This window comes from Kryptolebias marmoratus, linkage group LG1 (assembly GCF_001649575.2).
Source record: "Kryptolebias marmoratus isolate JLee-2015 linkage group LG1, ASM164957v2, whole genome shotgun sequence".
NCBI classification, from domain to species: Eukaryota; Metazoa; Chordata; class Actinopteri; order Cyprinodontiformes; family Rivulidae; genus Kryptolebias; species Kryptolebias marmoratus.
This window is the reverse complement of record NC_051430.1, coordinates 17,420,006-17,442,411: the sequence shown is the minus strand read 5'-3', so window position 1 is coordinate 17,442,411 and position 22,406 is coordinate 17,420,006. Positions and strand designations below refer to the sequence as shown.

The following is a 22,406-nucleotide window of genomic DNA, read 5'->3' as shown; positions in this document are numbered from 1 at the left end:
ATCGAGCTGAGGTCACCGATCCGTCCCTCCGTCCAGACTTTACGGTCCTGTGTTGCTGAGGGTTTTATTTGGCTCATTTTACAATAGAAGTTTAAGCTTACAGCCAAAAAGTAGCTACATAAAAATATATATTATTAAAATACATCTTGTAGTTTTACACATATAAATAAATGCCATTGTTTGCCAGATATGCTGTAAAATCTGAGCAGAAATTACTGCAAGGTATACCTGTGTAGTTTATAACCTTAAACATCGTAAAAAAGAACTAAATAAATCAGATATTTAAATTTAGATATCAGGATCAGAACCACAAACATTTCTAGCGACCACACAGCTCAGTGCGTGCAAGTTGCTTTTGCTTCCTTTTTCCTTAAAACTCACATTAAGAAAAATATTCAATAAACAATGTCTGCTGCTTTACAAGAGTTTATTCCAATGCAGGGGTGAGGGTGTAAATAAATAAAAAAAACAGGTCTTAATAAATAAAAATAACAGCACAAAAGGCTAAAATGGACTTTTGGAACAGTCTGTGAACACATTATGGTGTCAAAACATTTGCAATGATTACTAAGTTTACTGTTTTAGGCAGCCAGTCTAATCAACTATGACTGTTTTTTTTTCATCCCTTTTCTTGGATTTCCTTGTTGTCATATTGCACATTTTCTCAAAGGTATGCAAATAAGCTGTCTTATAGTCTTAGTCAGTTTGCGTGGTTAACAAGTTATATAGAAAACGTCCCGAGGCAAAAGTCTTCACTAAAACAACTTGGCTGGAAACGCTTTTAAACAACAACAAAAAAAGGATATTAACAAAAAAAAAAAAAAAAAAAAATCCAACACAACTTTACAGTCTTCTAACAAACAAGCCGTGTTACAGTAAAGGTGGGCGTCAAACACTTGACAGCACGTTAATTTAGTCGGGATTAGTGGCGTCTGCTGAGACGACTCGCTTTGAGGGGCTTCCAGCAACACTGAATCTGACGCCTTCTGGGAAATGTTTGTCTGGTCCTTTATAAGTCAGGGAAGGTAGGAGTTAAGCTGAGAGTCGTGTCAGGGTGAGATCTGTCTCATGCTACATGATAAGGGTCGTGCCCATAAAAGAATGTCGTAATGAGAGTTAAATGGAGAAGAGCTTTCAATTTGCTCTGGCAGGAACAAAGTAAACTCTCTGAAGCGCTGTACAGACAGGTGGCAGACGAAAGGTAAGTTCGGTTAAAGCAAGGTGCCAGAATATCCTCTGAGTGCCTGCCAGGAGCCGAGGATTGGGCTCAACCCCTTCCAGAAAACGTTTCTTTTTTAGGTCTTTTAATGATGAAGACCACACAGCAGGGGCTGCTGGATCCTATCACTGTAAAAGTCAGGGACTCAGGTTTCTCTTTTTGTTTGTGAGTTAGTGTCTGCTTCAAGGTACTGAACACAAGAGACGAAGCACAAACTGATCAACGTAGTGCACAATGCAGTTCTTACAGCTTAATTCTTATCTTCCTGCTTTAAAGTCACGTTTGTGAATTCCCATGCTGTAATCATTTCACACATATTTAGATCCAACTCCACATGCTGCTTAGTGCTCCAAAACCTTAAACTACAACAAAACCTACTAGAAATAAACAAAGTGTTACTATACAGATAAAGCAACTCTGAAACTTTGTGGTAAAAGTGCCAAAAACTATCAGAACAAACATTACTTGAGGTGAGAGGACTCACGTTCCCACTGGTTGTGAGTTAGGTGTGTGTGTGTGTGTGTGTGTGTGTGTGTGTGTGTGTGTGCATCACTGTGAGTAACAAACCTCCCTCTGTGCGCTACAGCCCATTGAGTGCAGAGAAGGGAAAGACGAAAAGCTGTACTGAAGGGGTGGAGAAGATGAATAAGAAGGCATTACTCATGACCGCCTGGCCTGCAGCCCACACTGAGAGATTCTAACCTCCTACTTGACATCCAGCATTCGGAGAAGCGTGACAACTTTTAACAGCTCTGCTGCGAAAATCCCACCTTCAAAGTTTGGGAATCACCAACCGAACAGCCCACACTCCCCAGAGACCGCTGATGCTAATAATCAGTGCCTCCACCTTACTTTCTTTGAGCCCCCTTTTGCCATTTCCTGCTCGAAATTACCAGCTTCTGTTCTGAGGTTCAGCAGACAGTAATAAACCTTCGGTGTGCTTTATATTCCCTATAAGCCTCGCCGTATGTTGCCGCTGAACAGATGGGTCGTTACATCTTCCTTCACCCGGGCGAAGGCTGCGAGCTGTGGGGGAGGGGCGGCGACCCGGTGTGACTGCCTGAAAGATTTAAAGTTCCTCGTCTGATGAGACGAGCGGAGTACCTCGATGTTAGCACGGGAGAGAGAAGAAAGCGAGATGGGAATCCGAATGAGGCCCAGTCAAAGCAGGGGTTGAATCAAAAGGAACGGAGGCGACGTTTGATGGTTCACAATCTGGACAGTAAAGCCAGTAATCCCAGTCTGATTCTCTGTGTAATCTTCTATTCATTTCTAAATCTCCCATAAAACCCCCGATTACCAATCATACCAGTAACATATTTTTGCTGCAGTCGGAGTCTCTCATGAAAAATCCTCTGTGTTGAACGAAAACATCCACACACCTCTCAGCTCCAGCAGTTTCCCACGTACAGACGTCCGATCCACTAAGTGTCAGTGCAGTGTTTTGGTGAAGTGCAGACTTTTTACAGTACAAATGATAGAAAACCAAAAAAATAAACATGGCATCAGTGCATTCTGATGACAGAAATAAAACCTCATTGAAAATAAAAGCAAACACCACGTCCTTTGGGTTGATGAATGCAGTGTGAAAAACATTTAAACTGGCCGATCGTAGGCGACAGGTCACAACTGGTCTTGGATTAATAACCAGCTACGTGTGCGACTGGGCTGTGTGTGCTTCGATGAGTGACTATTGTGTGTTTGCAGTACACTACAGAACAGTCCATGTAGTGTCAGGATGTGCTGTCATTTGTTATCTGACGTTCCCCTAGCTGTCCCAGTCTGGGGCTGCCAGCCCGTCGTCGTCTGAGTCCGAGTCTGGCGAGGCCTCCTTGATGCGACGCAGCGCCTCGTGGATGCTCCTCGTCAGGGGGTCGGTGGATGCAGGGAGCTCCTTCTGGTCTCTTTTGTCCTTACAAGGGACCCGTCGAAGTTTGACCCCCTTGCGGATTTGAGCCAAGATGCTGTTGGGGTCGTCGTCGTCATCATTAGTGGGAGGCAGGGAATGCTGGTCAACCTTCCGCAGGTGGAAGCTTCCTCTCTTCAGGGAGGCGAGCACCTCGTCCATGGGGGAGCTCACTGCGTGCGGGGAGGGAAGACGGAACACGATTGGTTACTGCATTCAGGTGACGGTTATTAACATACCAGTTAGGAATTTATTACCTCTTCTGCTGTGGGAGTCATACTCTGGAGTCTTCCTCAGCTTCTTCCGTGCACTCACCAGTTGGCTGCTGTCAAAGAAACGAGGGATGAACGGGCCCAGCGGGGTGAACAAGAAATCTTCTTCTGCACTCTTCCCCTCAGCCTTTTGCCCGTACTGGCCTGCGCACCCAGAGGGCGACAACTCCTCCTTAGCTGGTGGTGGAGGTGGCGGGGGTGGCGGTGGAGGAGGGGAGATGGGGGACCCCAGCAGTGAGGAGAAGGAGCAGGGGGAGCAGGAGGAGTCGGCTGGACTGGGCACGGGCAGAGGAGGAACTGACGCCGTGAGCGTTGCCACGGGCTGAGTGGTGAGCGTGGCGCTGGGGTCCGTCTGCACGCTCGTGCTGAGACACAGCGGCTGGTTCTGCGTCTGAACGCTGACGGAGTCCACGCACTCCTCCCTCTCACTCACGCTGCTCATGTCCGAACTCCTGCCGTGCTCTCTTCTTCTGGCGTGAGACGAACGGAGGCGCGTGGACTTCAGAATCACCTGACCCGGGTATCGCTGGACAGCGGCACAAAGAGGAAACAATCATAAAGAAACCTAGGAAATATGTTTAGTTGTTTTTATTCAAGCTGAGGTTACAAACCTGTTTGAAAGTGCGTAGCCTGTCGAGAGTTCTCTGCCTCTCCTGGCTTACTCTGCTGTTCTTCAGCTCCTCATCCTCCTCACCTTCATTCTTCAGCTGAAAGTTGAGAGAGTTACTGGTAACGTTTTACATTACATTAGGTGTTTGACAGTCTGAATGACAGGAGTTGACTGCATCACAAACAAAAAAACACCTGTAAACATGAGTAAATGCCTACAGATCACTTCTTTATCTGCTTTGGTAATATGAGAAAAAGCAGCACCTCCGAGCTTCTCTCCAGCCCTGAGATTTATCTGATCTAAAAGCATCTGATGAATATAAAATAACTCTACCTGTAAGACAAGGTGGGACAAATCCTTATGAATGCTTTGACGTCTCTGCTGTTTCTGAGTGTGATTGGACACACAGATTTCCTGCAGAAAAAAGGGGGTAAAAAATCACACTCACCCAAAATAATCACTCTTACCAAGCGACAAAAATAGTGTAATAAAATCTGGCCATTTTGGTCTTATATTAAATAATTTACTGCACACATTTAATGTCTTATGTCTTTATAGTTCAGTTCTGTTTAGTCAGTAATGTTAGTAGCGTAACCTAAGTACTGTGTATCCAACACACACCCTTTTGTTCCGCAGATAGGAGCGCTTGGCATTGATGCGACCCCTTCTAGCTTCAAGCTGTCGAGCGCTGGCCTGGAGTCTGCGCAGCTCCTCTCTCTCTGCGGTATCATCCTCCGTTATTTCATCTGCACTTTCAAAGGTGTCATAGTACACCACCTCATCCTGATGCTCTGAAGGCACAAACATGTTAACAGGGAGCCCCTTTTCGGCCATAAACGACGTGTTAGAGTATCTTTTTTTAAAACTTGAATTTCTTATTCTCATCAGTCAAAACGAATGGCAGAGCAGAAATGGGATTTTGGATTGTTTTGTGAATTTATCAACAATAAAATCCTGAAATTTCTCCCCGTCCATAAGCGTTCAAACTAAACACTCGTTACTAAGTTAAAGGACCTGCAACTCATATTGCTGTCATCATATAATCAGATAGAATAATTAGATAGTGGTGCACATAAAAAAAACACTGATTACAGTAAGATGAACCTGAGTTCAACTACAAACAAACAAAAGATACAAATATTTCTGTAAATGCCATTTAGTCTTTCAGCACTTGTCTCTTTTTTGTCATTGTGGATAACTCTGTAGGCTAAGAAGGATTTTTTAAAATTTAAAGCACTTCATCTTGTCAGCAAACATTGCCCAAATTGTAGTTAGTAAATTTATTTGAAATACCTGTCATCTGTCTGCGAATGCTGTCTAATTGTGCAGTGAGGAGCAGCTCCTCGCACTGAAGTATCTCAGCTTGTATGTCGTACAGCTGGAGCTGCAGCTCATAGTACTGCGTCTCCATGTGGTCCAAGAGGGCCATCGCATCCTCGCTGCTGCACAGGCTCTGCATCTGCGGGGTAGGGATTAACAGCTCAGCAGCTGGAAAACAACAGAGCGTGTTTAAGTAGAAGCACCTTCGGTTCACGCGGGTGCTGAGTGGACCGCACCTCCTCTCGAAGTGAGCGTTTCCTCTGCTCCAGACAGATCTCCCTGGCTCTCTGGAGCTGCAGGGTTTCCTTGGCGACGGAGTAGCGCAGCCTCTCCATGCGCTCCACCGCTGCTGTCCACGAAGATTTCCCAAACTTTCGCTGGTCCACCTTCATTCGATCGTACACCCCTGCACACGGAAACACAACGCGGTTTAACATGATGTGTGCTTGGTGAGTGGACAGGTCGTTTGACCGATAACAAGAGAGAGACATCTGCTGGCCATATTGGATCATTACAACTACTCCCTTCAACCCTCCCGTGGCCTTCTCCACCGCTCTCTATCTCTCTGTCTTTTGAGTTTGCAGCTTATAGCTATTGTTTCTAAATTAGTGCCAAATAATTCATGAGTCAGTGCGTTATGGAGACAATGTGAGATAAACAGGGTCACATCCAGGAATGACCTCAGAGACAGAATCTGCAGGAAAGAACGGAGCGATCAATAGGTTGCCCTTGATTCTTTCTGTCACTGTTCATTCAGAGCATGGCTGTCTCATTAATACATTAGCCCTGGGACTCAAAACCACACACAGGTCAATAATGAGCCAGTGTTACTACATGTGGGTGTGTGTGTGTGTGTGATTCATCCAAATCAGTCCACTGCAGTTTTATTGACTCGACACTGGCAGCAATAATGAAGGCATATCGTACCTTTCTGGGCTCTGGCAGTGGTCTCGAAGTATTTTACTGTAAACTGCTGGATGTTCAGGACTGCCTCTTGAGCTTTCTTCTGCCAGTCAGAGTCCTCCTTTTTTAGAGCTTCAATTCGCCTCGGCCCCAAGTAGTCGTTCTCCAAAGAAATCTGGTGAGAGAGAGAGAGGGAGGAAGAGTGAACGCGTTTGTCAGCACAACAGATAAATGTGACCTCGATTAAAGATTCAAACAATATATTCAGTGAAAAATAAAGACCGAAGACAGACTTTGAAGATATCTACGTTTCTTCTGTTTAATAAGATAGATAGAAACTAGAAGTTTTCTCATTTTGCCTTGGTACACCATAAAAACTGACTATGAAAATAACAAATGAAGATGTGACTGAAACATTCAGATCTATTTCAACTTTGTCAAAAATATTAACATAACACTTTTAGGAATTAAAGCCATTTAGTCAAACAATCAAATAGTATTAAAGTAGAAATATTCTGCTCAATCATTACATTGGTTTCCCTGAAAAACAAGTGACAAAAGGAGGAAAGAATCCGAAGAGGAGTGACAGGAAACCAAGACGTGTCTGAGTCACACACGCTCTGTGGGCCATAAATACACACAGAAGTACAATTCCACTCACACTTCCCCTCAGCAGTAGGAGGTTCCATGGTGTAATGGTTAGCACTCTGGACTCTGAATCCAGCGATCCGAGTTCAAATCTCGGTGGGACCTGTGATGTCTTTTACTTTTTCTTTTTTTTTTCTTCCTCAGCCTTCTTTACACTTCCTCTGACCTACTCTGTCGCAGCTGATGTGTGTGTGTGTGTGAGCACGCTTAATGCTCTGCAGTGAAAACCACAGAGAGGCTGAAAGGATGAGCCTGCTCAGCAGTAAGGAAGTGAATTCAGAGTGAGAGCAGACGTGCAGCTGACTAACTGTGACCTCCTGCAGACATGTTGACTCAAAGCTACTAACAGCCTCTTCAGCTCTCCGGACCTTCGGTGATATTTACATCAAATCAACGTGCAAAATCTTTTTAAAGATAATTAGGACAATAGATATTAGCAAACACATCTAACTTTACTGAATTTTGATGAGGAAAATCTATTCAGCACAATCTAAACTGCTTTTTTTTCTGTAGCATGACTGCAGACCTCAGTGTGTCGGTGTCAACCTGTCCCTACGGTGAACCTATAGGATCACACTCAAGATGATTTATTCATGTCCTTAGAGACTATGGGAAACTGGAGAGCCACTCTAGCAGACAAGATGTCACCCAAGTCCAACCTGCCACGCCACGTTTCAGGAACTCAGGAAAAGGGGACAGAAGTAAAGAATGGGTTTGGAACAAATGTAGTGTAATAATGGGGGATTTCAGGTGGTAATATAACACTGTTTTACTATTAAAACATGTCTGGGAGCTAAAGCTAAACGTGCCATCAAGATTACAAAGCTTTTCCACCATTTATCCATCCAGCATCCACCCTCTTCCTATTTAATCAATATACCACACGCAGAAAAGACTATTTTAGGACGTGAGAATTTCCTGCGACCGTCAGTTGTGTTTTATGACCCTTCCTCATCAGTGCCCACAGAGACGAACAGAAACACAATGAATACAAGCCCCAAACGCAGATTAGCGAGTTTCCAATCCATCTGAATAATCTGCGGAGCTTTTAGGCACATGTCTTTATTTCTCCAAGGTCACAGAATCTTACCGGATTCAACCAGACTTTGTGACAGCAGCTCACAAAACATTTAAATACTGCATACAGCGCGAAAGATGCTGGTGTTGAACTTGTACCTTGATCTGCTGTCGGCGCAGCATGGCTAACTCCCTCATGTCTCTGAAGGGCTGCAGCAGGTACTGGTACAGCTGGGTGGAGGCCTCCAGCAGGGCTCCATAGGCCCGGTCTTCTTCTCCATACAGCTCCAACAGCTCCACCATGCTGTCCATGGATCTGTGCTTCTCCAGCAGCTGCACAGTACATTCATTTTTTTATATAAATATTTTACAAGAAATTCTAACACATCAGTACAAATTATTAATGTCACAAATATATAACATAAATCAAGCATAGATACAGAGCATGCAGATGTATCTTCACTGAACAACATGAAGCAAAAACGTTTAAAAAGTCACAAATGTTCTGCAGATATAATATAAAGTATGTTTTTTATTCTTGTTGTCAGTGCCTGACGTTAAAATAAACAATTCATCTTTAAAGTGAGTCAGCCCTCAGTAAATACATCCACCTTACAGTTGAGTTATGAAGATATTTTGTGAAACTCTAAATAATAGCGGCACTAAATGCAATCTTTTAATGCATCATCCAGAGTCAGTGTGCTAAGTTTTATCTGCTGCTGGGAATAAGATCAATACGCGCACGTTTCTGTCAGGCTGAGCAGTCCTGTCAGCTACCAGCAAACACTAAAACAGCCATTAACTAAGCCCTCAAATGGAGTGAGAGGATCAATAGTTCAGTACTTCTGTGTGAAATCCAGCCACCACCTCTGAGTAACCGAGCGCTGCCCTACGAGACGGAAGAGCTCAGGCCGGGATGAAGAGCTGAACGCCGTCAGCGGCTCGTCATCCATCACAAGGAGAAATGAACCTGAAGTCTCAATCTGAGAAGCGTTTTGAGGCAAAACGACTTCTGGCCGGTGGGTGCGCATTTAGCGTGGCCCGTTTATCTGCTCTCTGACGATTTGTGCTCCAGAGTGGGAGGCAAAGAGAACCTTCCCGCGTCTGGTTTTCTTCACTCCCGAGTGTGAGCGCTGCTGAACCGAGCGGACGGGTGGAGCGGCGTGTTTCCGTTATTTGCTCGCTGCCTTTTCCTTTCTGCTGCTGAAAGTGCAGCAGAGAGGAAGCGCCTCGGCCGGAAAAAAATCACCTGATCGCATTAGTGTATGTGGATGGAGCCTAGCTGCTGCCTCTACACTGAATATGAGCTCAATTTTCTGTAAAATGCTCTTTAACCAGCCACCATGCTGATAACTGTAAAATAAATACCTCTTTTACTGTACCTCTCAGAGGACTTCTTGTACTGTTCTGGCTCCACGAGTCAAGGCTGCATAAATCTCTCTCCATTGATTAGTGAGCCAGTGTGCATAAATATAATGTCTGTTTATATTAAGAGCAGCTAATCAATCACTCGCTGCTGCTGCTGCTGCAGTGTAACATGAGCTGGTCTGCAGCGGGGAGTTTGTCTGCTCTCTGTTAGTCAGAGTCAGACGTCTCAGCTTGGTGCAACATTTTATTTATGTCGTACACATACAGAAGCATTTAATGAAAGGGATCACAGGGATTAAATGGGGCCAATTAGAACTTCTATAAAAGGATAACAACGGAAGTAAAGCAAGCTTCATACACTTAAACACAATGTTTCCATTCAGTTAGCACTTCTACAGTCAGGCGTTGCCTTGTTTGGTGAAAATATTACAGCTTTATATTTTTATGTGTGCGTCACATGAAATAATCTTGTTTCTGAATCAGAATAAAAGCCTAAAATTAATGTTTTTAAATATCTAAATGGTCATTTCTCATATACTGTATGTTACGCTCTACAGGGTGCACTGGATTATAAGACACACTGTCAATGAATGGTCAACTTTTGTCATATATAAGGCATACCGGACTATAAGGCACATTAAGCGAAACAAAACAGCTCCCCTGTCTTTTCGGAGAATACCGCACCGACGTAAGTGTCAGGTATAATCTCCTCAGGTCCGCGTGCTGTAAGCGGAGCCCTGTGCGACTATAACTGAGCCTTAATGCTGCAAACGGTGCGGCTTTGTAGTTTACTAAAGTCAAACTAAAACATTAAGACTTCTTACATATATAAGGCACTCCGGATTATAAGACGCACTGTCGTTTTTTGAGAAAACTGAAGGCTTTTAAGTGCACCTTATAGTCTGGAAAATGCAGTAAATATGCTGTTTCTACTCCAATAACTTTGTCTAAAAGTAAATGTTAGGCGTGTTCATATATCTAAATCATAGTTTGCTCGTGTACCTGACAGAGGCCTTCAAAAGAACGCTGAGTGGATTTCAAAAAGGCGAATATCTAATATGACAAATGTATTATGATGTTTCAGCTTGACTACTTTTTCATTTTTTCTTTACAGATTCAATACAAGAACAAAACTTCTGTATGTGTATCACATAAATGTTACACTTTGGGGAGTATCACAGCTTTTAGACACTTTCTGTAGCTGTTCATGAACTTTATTTCTTGTTTGCTTTTACTTCTGTGAGCTGCTGTGGTCGTCAAACACCCACAGATAATCTGTATTTACTGTTAGAAAACCCTTCAGCTTGCACCCCCCTTTCATCCACCGAAGGTTATAGCACTCAAACGTAAATTGAACGCGATTGTTTTTCTGCTCGTAAAACGTCCTCTGTGGACACAAACCCAAGTCATGGCTGACCAGTATTACCAGGTGTTTCTCTTCTGATATCTTTTCTTTTTTTTTTCCTGACCATAGCTTTCCTCTCTGAGACTAACCACCCCCCCCCCCCAACCCCCTGCATTAGGCTTCCGGGATCGACAGCAGTTGTTTCCAAAATGCTGCAGGCTCGCTTGTGCAAACATCAGCTGATATCTGCAGTCCGTTTCTCTGCCTCACACGGCCATGTTCACATCGGAGGGATGATCCATCCACCTTATGGCCGGCGTGAAGCTGTTCCTCCAAAACCCAGACTGCTGCACATCAACGCCTAAAACTGTGTGAGCTAAACTAGAAGAAGTACAATACCAATCAGAAATTTGGGAACAGCAAACATTTTGAATGGGTAGATGAATAAAATTACACAGAACTGTGGCTGATCTAGTTTTATACGTGTAGACCTATTTGCAGCCTCCTACGGCGCTGGTTCCCTTTGTCTTGAAGCATTAAAACCTTTGCAGTGCTCCTTTTTGGTAAGCTTCAGTAAGCTCAGCTCCTGTTAATCAAATGTTTTCCAGCCCAGCCTGCAGATTCTTGACTAGAATTGGGTGCAGGGAGGCAGGAGTTACAGGAGTCAGCACCTCGGGGCTCTCCTCCAGTTGGTTCAGGGCAGGTTTTTTTTTTAAGAGTGGGCAGAAAATGGCATCAAAATGAGATGATCGGTTTTACCCACCTTGAGCCCAACCGGCTTCTGTGGCGACTCTAATCTGAGTAAAGACGCTTGCAGCTAAATGCTGGTAAGAGTCAAGGCTTTTTCGGGAGGGTTACGACAAAAGCTGATGCAGGATTTTCGATGAGCTCGTTCGAAAAAGGGTTGAGAGGTGCTTGGGTTGCGTTTTCGCCTGTGCCGGGTGTGGAAGCTGCAGACGGCATTCCTTGAAGGAGTGCAAATCGCCCGCCACCTTTATGTTGAAAAATCGACAACCTTATGAATGATATCGCTATGTGTTGTGGGTGACTCTCAGCTACTACCACATCCAATTTTAGCTCGGCATCTGGTAAACTGACTGGGTTAAAGCCATTTTGCCTTTTACCTAAGGTCGATTAGCTGTGGCGGCCATCTTGACTTGGGTTGCTCCAAACGTTAATCAGATGTTGATCCACATCCAGTTATTATTGCCTGAAAGTTTCATTAAAATCCCTCCAGTGGTTCGTGAGATATTTTGCTAACAGACAGAGAGAGAGCTGACTCCAGCGCTCAGGATACGTATTGGGGATCAGTCTCGGCTACCACCACGCCCAGTTTCAGCTCAGTGCGCGTGAAACAGACTCACCTCCTGCAGGCGTCTGGTCGCCCGGTTCAGCGCCTCTTCGTACCCGGACTGCCGCAGCTCGCTCAGGCTCTCGTAGTACTCGACCGGGTCGTCGTTCTCCGTGAACAGAACCTGCGACAGGATCTTCCAGCCGCAGGTGTCCAGCGCGTGGCCGAGGTACACCTGCAAGCCGTGGCACAGCGCGTCCATCTCCGCCTCGGACACCTCGGCCGGGCCGAACAGGACCGTCCACATGCCGGCCGGCTCCTCGGGGAAGGCCGGCAGGAAGGGCTCCAGGGCCGAGTTGACCGAGCACAGCTGCTGGTGGACGGCCCGGAGGTCCTGAAAGGAGAAGAGCCCGGCCCAGCTGCAGTCCTCTCTGCTCAGGCTGTCCAGCTCCTGCAGGTCCAGGCTGTCCAGAGAGGGGGACAGCCGGTCCTGTCCGAGGGACGCCTCGGTCTCAGCGGGGGACACGGATTTAGAGGCTGTCTGGGTTTTGACAGGACTTGATTTGGTTTTGAGGCTGCGCCCTCCTTTGTTTGGGCTCCGGGATGCCTTGTCCCTGACGGGACTTTCGGGCCATTTTGTTTTGTCCCCATCCTCCCCCGGGCTCGTCGCCAGCTCGGCCGGAGGGTCCCTGCCGAAGCTTCTCCTCTGAATCGTCCTGTCGTGACACGTAATGGCAAATTTACCCTCAACTTCATTCCAGGCGACGATGAAAACAAATTTATGTCTCTCCTTTTCCTCAAACGCGTTGGGCCGAACCGCCACCCACCCGGACTCCAAATTATCCTCCATCGTGAAGGACATTTCCGCAGAGTGGTAAAACAAACAAACAAACAAACAAACAAACAAAAACAAATAAACTCCAGCCGATAGAAGCTACAGCACTCTGGCGCGGTCACACGGCGTTTATTACAGCGTTACAGCAACCTTCTAACGGCGTCAGTTCCCATCTCTGGCCCAACTGTGTCCCCGCGCCTGTCCCAGCCGTCCACCTCCGGCCGTTAGCTCTGTTTTTAGCTTCCGCCGACTGTTCGCCGCCCGGACCAACGACTAACGGCTCCGCTCCGTCACTCCCGCTCCCCTCGGCTCCGGTCCTGCCTCCTCCTTATCGCGAAAAAGTGGCTGCGGGATGCCAGAACCGCAGCGCGCATCGTCGAAACGCGACGCGCCGGGGGCACGCAGGAGCGAGACAAACCGCCGCGTCCAACCGCGACGTGTCGGGAAGGTTAGCATCGTTTAAACTCGCGACATGTCCGTGTTGTTGTTATTCCTCATCATTTATCCGCAGATGCAAAATAAAAAAAAAACATATGTTGCCTTAAGGTGCTTCCAAAAATGTCGGAATTTCTCTAAACTAAGTGGCCATCTATATTAATCAACTATATTTTCTTCTTATTTATTTATTTATTTATTTGTTCAAGCATAAACTTGAGTTATGCTATTAATAAAAAAGCACTTAAACTGATAGTAGGGCGAAGACATAATCAGGTGTTATTACTGAAAAGAAGGCAAAAACGAGTTGAGAGTGCGCTGTTCCGAACGTATTTGAACGCAACGTCAGGATCCCAGCAGAGCACGTAAAGACGCGATGACGTATTCCAGTAAATCCAGGATTTTTGAGCTCAGATGTCCCCAGTGATTTAAGTATTTATTCTAATCCCAGAAGGCATTGAAATCATGAGATATACAGTCTTAACCACCACTTGTGCTTATCCTTTCATAAAGACATGGCCGCAAGCCCAAAATGCTTCAGCTGAATAAATAAATAAAATAAAATAAAATTTAAATTACTTATACACCTATTTAGGGCAATTTAGTGTGTCATCTGAATCTAACATGAAAGGTTCTTTTCTGCAGGAAGACTTAGCAGCCACTAGAAGCGACTCAATTATTGATGAAATGTTGCCCAGGGACTGCTGATGCTGAAACCTTTTAAACAGTCCTATATGAATATACTGCACAAGTGTGATTTAAGCATCTTTGAAAATGAAGCTCACAGCAAGATCGTTGAGCAAAGACCTGTTTGGTTTAAACAAATTGGCTGACGTGATTTTAAAAAAAGGGAAAATGGCATTGCTTTTCAGTGAATGCAACCTTAATAGAGATAAATGTGAACCCTTACTCATAATGCTAAGAGATATGTGTAGTAGTTGACAAAAAAATACAATGTGTGTTTTCATTATTAGATAGGTTTCAGGTATTTCTCCTAAATCATTTAGTTTTTAACCATTCTGAAATTAAGTTCAGGATGAGCTGTATATCTTGAACATGGTGCGGCACAAAGCTAATAATCAGAAAACAACAATAATGAGCTGTTGGGCTGCTCATGCCATTTATTCAGTGAGAAGAAATGAAACAGAATCCTCTCGTAAAAGTGCAGCTGCTGATTTACAAGCTGGTTTTGAGCAAAATACTGTTATCCGGACAAATTAAACTGTGTCCTTTTTAGACCAGTTATTAAACAAAACCACCAATAAAACTTCCAAAGACATTTAGTTGTGTGTTTTCATTAGTGAGTGACAGGCAGTGAGATTTTATTAATCACTATACTGCTAAAAATACATATAGTTTTAATATCTGGTTATGCTGAGATGGACTGAGGTCATTTTAGAGTTTTGACCCGTGGTCTGTAGATTAAAGCCCACTCTTGAAAGATCTCTGTGCACAAAAGACACTGTCAGTGCAGTCAGGATACTAACATGGTGTGCAAACAATATAATGACCCTGACATTTACCTAACATTTACACAGTGTGCTGTCGGTCAATCTTTTTCTGCTGACATTGTCAGATTGTGTCCAGAGGTACTAAAATCTCAGCAGAGAAAATAAAAACTATACTTTTTCTTTACAGTTCAGTATTTTTATAGACATAAACCCCATGTTACTACAACATTTTAGCCTTCAAGTCTTAACAATAGACTTCATATGAAAATTGCAGTAAACAAATACAATTAGGAACCAGTCACTTTACATGTATAAAAAAGTTGTGTAAAACCTTCAAGTAAAGGCCATGAGTAGTCCAAGCAATTCTGCCTTTATGAGCTTTGTCTACCTACAAACTATTTTCAGACCATGAAGAATGTCTCTGGTATAACTTTGTTTACATATAAAAGGACCTGCTGCCGCTCTGTAGATTTATTTAATATTTAATTTTTTTAACTGAAGCTCAGTAAAAAGCGAATGCCTCTATGCTGCAAAAACTTTAGCAAATCTCAGCAAATATGTGAGTATCTGGCCTCCATGGGAGCATATCTGGTTCCATGGTGTAATGGTGAGCACTCTGGACTTTGAATCCAGCGATCCGAGTTCAAATCTCGGTGGAACCTCTTTAAGTAAAGTGTTTATAGTGCTCATCTTTTTTTAAAAAAAAAACTAGCAATAAAAGTACCAATAAATACCTGGTTTTGGCCCCACAGCGAAGGTACTTTGGCCACCTCTCCAAACCCCATTAGCAACATCAGTGGTATTAAGTGCAGAATGACTCCATGATTATTGATTTAGAAAAATGTTTCGAAATCAATAATTATAATTAAATAAATACCTAATTTTTCAAAAGTTTCTTCTTTTTTCTCTTTCCAAACCTGTACTTCCTCATATTAGTCTGTAGAGGGAGCCGCTGCATCTTTTGGGGTCCATCACAGAACGCACAAAAACATTGCGTCACTTCCTGGCGGGAGCCAATGCTACATTCAATGACCATCAGGAATTCGGATTTCTTGTGTCCCGCGACGGGTAAAAAATCAGGGACTCCACCAGAATTTTTTTACTTTTTCTCGTTAACGACACGAATCTAATTTTATAGCAGCGACGAGTTAAAACTTGGGCCAGAGAAGGTTTAAGGACGCAGAATAAAGCATTTAGGAGCTCTGTCTTCTTATGCCCGACTCACATCAAAGAGGCGTTATGTAAACAAGCTCAGCGACCCCATTTGCTGCAGCGAGGAAATGGAGAAACGCGGCGAAAATAACTTGTAAACAATGCACAGTTTATTACAACAGGAAGCTCTCATAGAAATGTTTTTAATGCGTTTTAATAATCAGCTGTAGTAAGTGACTATCGTAACAATATTATAAAGTCAGGAAGATTAGCGTTAGCTTGACAAAACATCGGTTACACGGACCCCTGTTGCGCTTTGTTACATTTCCACTTGTTTTTTTAAAGGTAAGATATGTTCACACATCCACAGTAGTTTATGCCAGTTCCACTAAGGTTTATAGATAATAACCAGCTAACTAAAAGAGATTCATTTTGACTTAGCTATATAATTGTTTACGCTGTCAGCTGTTCAGGAAGAACCCGCGTTAACTCAACGTCATCCGGGTTTGACAGGGTGTCCTGAGATTATTACATTCAAACACTTTCTGTAGGACTAATCTGTATTTATTTTATTTATAGAACAAATGTCTTAATACTAGACTGCAGCACTATATCTTAATTTATCTATAAATGTGTAAAACAGCACTAAAAAGGTTATTTGACATTTCACCCTGCAGTGTTTTACACTAAATATGACTTTCTACCACTTTATTCATAGTTTTTGCCTCAAATATTTATGTAGTTGTATTCATGTTTCTATTGCTGGCTTCTTTTCATTTATGGCACTGCATGTATTTTTTTTTGTTCTTTGCACATCATGTGATTTTATTACAGTATTGACTTTTTATTTTGATATTTTTAGAAGCATTATTCTTTGCCTTTTAGTCATTGATGTTTCGAGATCATTTCCTTGTGTGAGTGTTATTTGAATTCAGTAGTGACGTTCTATGGCTGTAAGTCAGTTTTTACTTCAAGATGTTTTTAAGGTCCATCTTTAAACCTTTATGATGTCGTAAATGTTGTGTTTAAACCTTAAAATGCTTATTTTCCCTCCCCACACCAGGGAGTCTGCAGCCTTTCCTATTCAAGGAGCAATTCCTGCTCCTCTTTGCTCTAAATAAAATCAGATCCACAAAATGAAGTTGAATCTTGAAACAACAATAACACAACTCATTAGGTTCTACGTAAAAAGTACTTGTGAAAAAAAAAGGTTTTTGTGACATAATGAAAGAACAGCTCCCTAATAAATTGTTGACAGTTTTTTTACACGTTAAAATAAAGTAAAAGACCAAATTCTTATTAAGAAAGACTAAAAACTGAAACATTTTTTGTGTAGACCCCCTTTGATCAAACCTAAACCCTGAAGTATGCAGGCCAGATGGTCCTTTCTGTATTTGTGGGTAATTAATATGAGTATCCTACTCTGAAATAATAAAGTATATAGTTAGGAAGAAGGTTAAAAATCAGGCTATTTTATTGAACATTTGGTTGTGATGGTGATAAATTTCTTCTCATAAAGGCAAGACCCTTAACTTACTTGATATATATGTATATATTTATGAAAAGCAAGCTGTTACTTCTAATTGTTGGTGTTACAGAATAACATGCCATATATTTATTGTTTTTCTATTTTGGTTATAATTTATTCATTTTTCATGTTTGTTTCAAAGCTCCAAAGAGTCTCTGCAGAGACATTTTATCTAAGCTTATTCCTGAGTTTTAAACATTTTTGCTTCCAATTTCCTTTAAATTAACAATCAGCGTTTTGTTTTTGTTTTGTTTGTTGCATCTGCATGTGTTTGCATGAACGTAATGCACGAGTTGTAACTGTGTGCTTTGTTTTAAATGCAGCTCCTTTCACATAAACCGCTGGTCTCTCCTTCCACACATGGACGCACCGGACAACACGGGGAGTCTGAATCACCTGGCGGACGCCGCGGCGCTGAGTGACAGTTCTGCTTCTGAGAGCGCCGCCTCACAGAAAGAGACGTCACCTACAGACATGCTGAGGTTCACGTCCTCGTCTTCAACACACCCTGTTTGTTAGAAACCACGCTCAAAAACTAGTCGTAAAGAATAAGCCTAACTACTTTTTTTATTTCAGAATAAAACAGCAGATGTCCAACCAGTGTTTTGAGATGGTGGTCCATGTCAGCGCAGGTATACAGCATGATCGTCTGCAGTGTTTTCATTAATATTTACTTTCCTTAAGTCTACAAAGAACTGACTTAAAGTTTGTAATTACAGAAAAGAGTAAAAAGTCCTGCAGCACATCGGAAGCAGAGAGAGACTTGTGAGCTTCTAACTTTTATATTTATTAAATCTAGTTATTGACAAAGGTATTAAATGGTTAAAAAAAATCTCACTGTTGACGCTGTAAATGCTGCAGGCCAGACTACATCGGCGAGCTCGAGCAGGCGAAAACGGCTCATTTTAACAACACGTTGGCGCTGCACAGGTAAACCCTGGTGCTCAGATCCGCAGGAGATTAAGTTTTAAATCAAGTGTGACTGGGGAAAAAAGAAAACATCCACTAACCCCCTTGTGTCTTTCAGAATGCAGATGTGGCACTCCTTAGGCGAAAAGATGAAGCAGAGCGATCCAGAGGCGGCGTAAGTCGGCTCCCAACCTGCTGGAGCAACTGCTGTCAACTAGTGCTGGGCGATATGGAAAAAATTCTATATCACGATATGGATAATTTTATATCACGATATATATATCACGATATACCGCAATTATGTACGTTGTCAGTTATTCTCTGAAAAATATGAAAAAATAATCTAATTTCTTACCTTTTTCAAGCTTTATTTCTAAGTGACATTTAACTGAACTTTCACAAATGAGATCCGCTGCATTTTAGTGCAGCAATATATATGTACCTGTTATGACGTAACAGGTGACAACAGACTCTATTATCTTCGGCCGGCTGTAGTTTCACTTTTCGCAACTTTCCCCGGCTCTTTTACAACTTGTTTGACCTTGCACTTTTTGGATTGTTAAATATTCTCTTTCGTGGTTCTTCTTTAAGGGATAGAAGAGGTTTGTTGTGTTGGCGTCAGATGAGAAAACAGTCTAATAGCAGAGTTAGCATTAGCATTAGCAGAGTTAGCATATTACCTTTTTCTGCTCCGTGTCGGACTTCTTGAACCAAATCACAGACGCCCCCCTCGTTTTGGTAAAAGTCTTTCTTCTTGGGCTGCCTGCTAGCTGTCTCTACTTGTTGCGACCCCGGGTTTGATACTTCATGCGTCTCCATCTTTCAGCACTCATGGTGAAAACACCGCGCCGCACAGAAAGCCGCTGCTGTAAAGCAGCGTCATGTTGCAAAACGGAGGTTCTTCGCAAAATAGTTATTTTTTCTTTTTATTTATCACTTATGTAAACTGAATTTATGCAAAGTGACAACACTAATACATTCGACGTAGCCTACATTGTGAAATATTTACATGAATCATTGATACAATTATGATAGAAACGAAAGAAACTATAGAGACGATAGAGGAAAATATATCACAATAGACACTTTTCTATTGCCCCCACGATATGTATAGTTATATCGCCCAGCACTACTGTCAACTTATTTTCACTGATTCTTTTCATTTTTTTTGATGACTGAATGAATCTTCTGCTGTTCTCAGTGCCCTGAAAGCCGTGAATGACCGCTGCATGGCTCTGTGCTCACGGATAAAACAACTTCAAGACGTAAGACCTTTCATCATCCATTTATTTTTTATTATTCAGATCTCAGATTAAACATAAGATGAAGAGGCGTGGGTGTTTTTAGACTGTAATAGTTTGAGCACTAACATTCCCTGAACTAATTCTTATCACCCAAAGCCTTCAATGCTGGAGTTTTAGACTAAGATCCTGTCCTGATGAGAGAGGAGGAAGTTGTAGCCATCTCATAAATGACATCACGTACAATCTCGAGCAGTATTGCGAAGATTATTTTGTGTTTGCCAGTCATACTTTTTTTGATGAACCAACAGGCTAACGCTCTTAGTTTTGTCTGTCACCAAATCTTTATGGACGTCCTGCTAAAGAAAGCACCTCATTTGAGAGGCAAAATGCCGCTGCGAGTAACAAGCGTACTTCAGAGTGAAAGCGTAAGCGGCTGCTCCCTTGGAAATGTCACAAACGTCGTGGATTTTTCAAGCCACGGCAACAAAATGTCAAGCAACACTTTTTTTCTTCTTCTTTGGTGACCTGGGCTGGCTGAAGTTTTGCTTTCCTGTTTTATGTAAGTAAATGATCCTTTTTTTTTATCATTTTTCCCGCAGGAAACCAGATATCTTCAAGATGAAATTACAGAAATACAAAAGAACAGACTTGGTATGTTGACTGTTTTTTGTTTGTGGTTAAACGTAGTTTATACAACTCCAATTATAAAGTTGGAACATTGTGTAAAACATAAATAAAAACAGAAGAGGATGATCTGCAAATCCTTTTCAGCCTTTATTCAGTTGAGTACATGACAAAGACAAGATATTTAATGTTTAAACAGTTAAACTGTTGGGTTTTTTTTGCAAATATTCACTCATTTCAAATTTAATGCCTGCAGCATGTCCCCAAAAAGCAGGGACAGGGGCTTGTCTACCACTGTGTTACATCACTTTTCCTTTTAAGTCAAAGTCGACTCATATTTATTTATATAGTTCAAAGTGCTTTACAGCATGAAAACACAAAATCTACAGAGCAAAAGTAACATCAAAACACATGCAATAATATAAAAAGCTGAACTAAACTTTATCTAAAACATGAGCTGAGATAATCCAAATGAAATAAATGCAACACTCAGTAAGCGTTTGGGAACTAAAGACACTAATTGTTGACCACGAAGCCACGCTGTTGGGACGCGTGCAGAATGTGGCTCGCGTTGTCTTGCTGAAATGAGTAGGGACGTCCCTGAAAAAGACGTGGCTCGGATGGCAGCAAATGTTGCTCTATAATCTGCATGTACCTTTCAGCGTTAATGATGCCTTCACAGATGTGCAAGCTATCCATGCCATGGGCACTAATACACCCCCATACCATCAGAGAGGCTGGCTGATAACCCGGACAGTCATTTTCCCCTTTGACCCGGAAGAAACAACATTTATGATTTCCAAAAACGTGACATATGGACTCGTCCGACCTCAGGACACTTTTCCACTTTGTGTCAGTCCATCTCAGATGAGCTCGGGGCTCAGAGAAGCCGGTGGTGTTTCTGGGTGTTGTTGATTTATGGCTTTCCCTTTGCGTGGTAGAGTTTGAACTTGCACTTGGAGATGTAGGGATGAACTGTGTTCACTGACAGTTTTCTGAAGTGCTCCTGAGCCCATGAGGTCATATCTGTTACTGAATGATGTCGGTTTTTGATGCAGCGCTGCCTGAGGGGTCGAAGGTCACGAGCATTCAGTGTTGGTTTTCAGCCTTGTCTCTTACTTGCAGAGATTTGTCCAGATTCTCTGAATCATAGACTGTAAGGGATGAAATCCATAAATTCCTTGCAATTGTACGTCCAGAAGCGTTGTTCTTAAACTGTTGGAGTAGTGGTGAACCTCGCCATCCTCCTTCTTTTTTTCTATAATGGCGGCTCGCAAACCACTTATAGGTGCATACCGCCACCTACTGTACATGAGTGTAAACTGAGCCTTTCACTCCCTGTATACCCAGTCATGACACTCACCTGTTTCCACCTGTAAAATGCTCCAAACAGGTGCTTTTGGAGCATTCCTCAACTTTCCCAGTCTTTTTGTTGCACCTATCCCAGCTTTTTAGGAACGTGTTGCAGGCAACAAATTCAAAATGAGCGAGTATTTGCAAATAAAAACAAAACAATAAAGTTTTGAACGTTAAATATCTTGTCTTTGTGTGGTGTATTCAACTGAACTTGTCGTATTCTGTTTTTGTTCACGTTTCACACCACGTCGTCCCAACCTCATTGGAACCGGGGCTGTAAATCGGGCTGGTATTTTTTGTGTGCGTAGAGATGAAGCGGCTCACACACGAAAAGATGAAAGAGATGGAGGACCTGACGACCAAGAAGGAGCAGACGGACACCGAAAGATACAAGGCTGTGTTGGAGAAAGGCCAGGAGAATCTGGAGAAGTACAAAAAGATGGCCATCATGACACAGAATGTTCTCAGGGTAAAAAAAATAATGCACAATAAGACTCTTCCTTTCTTTCTTGGGTTTGTGTTTGTAGTTGATCATTGATTAATTTCCCTCTCAGGGCATCTTGTTGGCCTGTAAGGTCAACTGGCTGGATGATCCCAAACTTCGGGAAATCGCCATGACGCTGGAGGGGTTACCTGTCCCTGACTAAAGACTAAAAAGCACTTCATCTCACTTAGAAAGGACTCTTGTATTGTCTAATAAATGACCTTTATCTCAAAAGCTTATTAATTTTGTTTTTTTATTTAAAAACAAAGGCATTTTGCGAGATTGCGAATACAATTCTCCGCAGGGTGTCTGGGCTCTCCCCAGTGGCAGCTCCAGAGATTTTTTTCTGCAGGTGCTAAGGGGGTGCTAAGCATTTTATTGAGGGTGCTAATGAAGGATTATTTGTTCTTACAGTTCTCAACACACACAGGCGCAAGCACAAACATATATAATCATATATATATGGTATATAAATGAAGAACAGAATGA

At 42.6% G+C, this 22,406-nt stretch overlaps 2 protein-coding genes and 2 non-coding genes across 5 annotated transcripts; 3 read left to right on the top strand and 1 right to left on the bottom strand.

The window, feature by feature from the left end:
• Nucleotides 1-408: 408 nt before the first annotated feature.
• On the bottom strand, nucleotides 409-13,252 carry LOC108234620 (junction-mediating and -regulatory protein). Of its 2 annotated transcripts, none has more exons than XM_017413967.2 (10): nucleotides 11,973-13,252; nucleotides 8,055-8,228; nucleotides 6,255-6,405; nucleotides 5,564-5,733; nucleotides 5,301-5,466; nucleotides 4,629-4,798; nucleotides 4,341-4,421; nucleotides 4,009-4,104; nucleotides 3,383-3,923; nucleotides 409-3,298 (listed from the first exon to the last, which is right to left on the bottom strand). In XM_017413967.2, exons 1-10 carry the CDS (start codon nucleotides 12,759-12,761, stop codon nucleotides 2,988-2,990), a joined length of 2,649 nt encoding a protein of 882 aa, XP_017269456.1. In that variant the 5' UTR covers nucleotides 12,762-13,252; the 3' UTR covers nucleotides 409-2,987. The 2 variants fall into 2 exon arrangements, with proteins under 2 accessions (XP_017269456.1, XP_017269457.1); XM_017413968.2 differs by having other exon boundaries at nucleotides 4,629-4,726.
• Nucleotides 6,912-6,983, top strand: trnaq-cug. Its single transcript has one exon. It is a non-coding gene; the product is annotated as a tRNA-Gln (tRNA).
• A 1,958-nt stretch (nucleotides 13,253-15,210) lies between the features above and the next one.
• trnaq-uug lies at nucleotides 15,211-15,282 on the top strand. The gene has a single exon. It is a non-coding gene; the product is annotated as a tRNA-Gln (tRNA).
• A 388-nt stretch (nucleotides 15,283-15,670) lies between these two features.
• On the top strand, nucleotides 15,671-22,156 carry cenph (centromere protein H). The gene is made up of 10 exons (XM_017413624.3): nucleotides 15,671-16,117; nucleotides 17,624-17,782; nucleotides 17,877-17,932; nucleotides 18,020-18,065; nucleotides 18,162-18,230; nucleotides 18,328-18,384; nucleotides 19,411-19,474; nucleotides 20,053-20,104; nucleotides 21,742-21,902; nucleotides 21,988-22,156. The coding sequence occupies exons 2-10, from the start codon at nucleotides 17,661-17,663 to the stop codon at nucleotides 22,078-22,080; spliced, it is 720 nt and encodes a 239-aa protein (XP_017269113.1). The 5' UTR covers nucleotides 15,671-16,117; nucleotides 17,624-17,660; the 3' UTR covers nucleotides 22,081-22,156.
• Nucleotides 22,157-22,406: the final 250 nt, after the last annotated feature.

Excerpts from the sequence above, each read along its gene's own strand:
- LOC108234620 (XM_017413967.2), bottom strand. The coding sequence starts at position 12,761 with ATGTCCTTCACGATGGAGGATAATTTGGAGTCCGGGTGGGTGGCGGTT. Across the intron at positions 4,105-4,340 it reads TGTCCCACCTTGTCTTACAG|CTGAAGAATGAAGGTGAGGA; the intron begins GTAGAGTTATTT and ends CTCAACTTTCAG. Across the intron at positions 3,924-4,008 it reads GGCTACGCACTTTCAAACAG|CGATACCCGGGTCAGGTGAT; the intron begins GTTTGTAACCTC and ends GCCGCTGTCCAG.
- cenph (XM_017413624.3), top strand. The coding sequence starts at position 17,661 with ATGGACGCACCGGACAACACGGGGAGTCTGAATCACCTGGCGGACGCC. Across the intron at positions 18,385-19,410 it reads CAGAGCGATCCAGAGGCGGC|TGCCCTGAAAGCCGTGAATG; the intron begins GTAAGTCGGCTC and ends TGCTGTTCTCAG. Across the intron at positions 19,475-20,052 it reads GGATAAAACAACTTCAAGAC|GAAACCAGATATCTTCAAGA; the intron begins GTAAGACCTTTC and ends TTTTTCCCGCAG.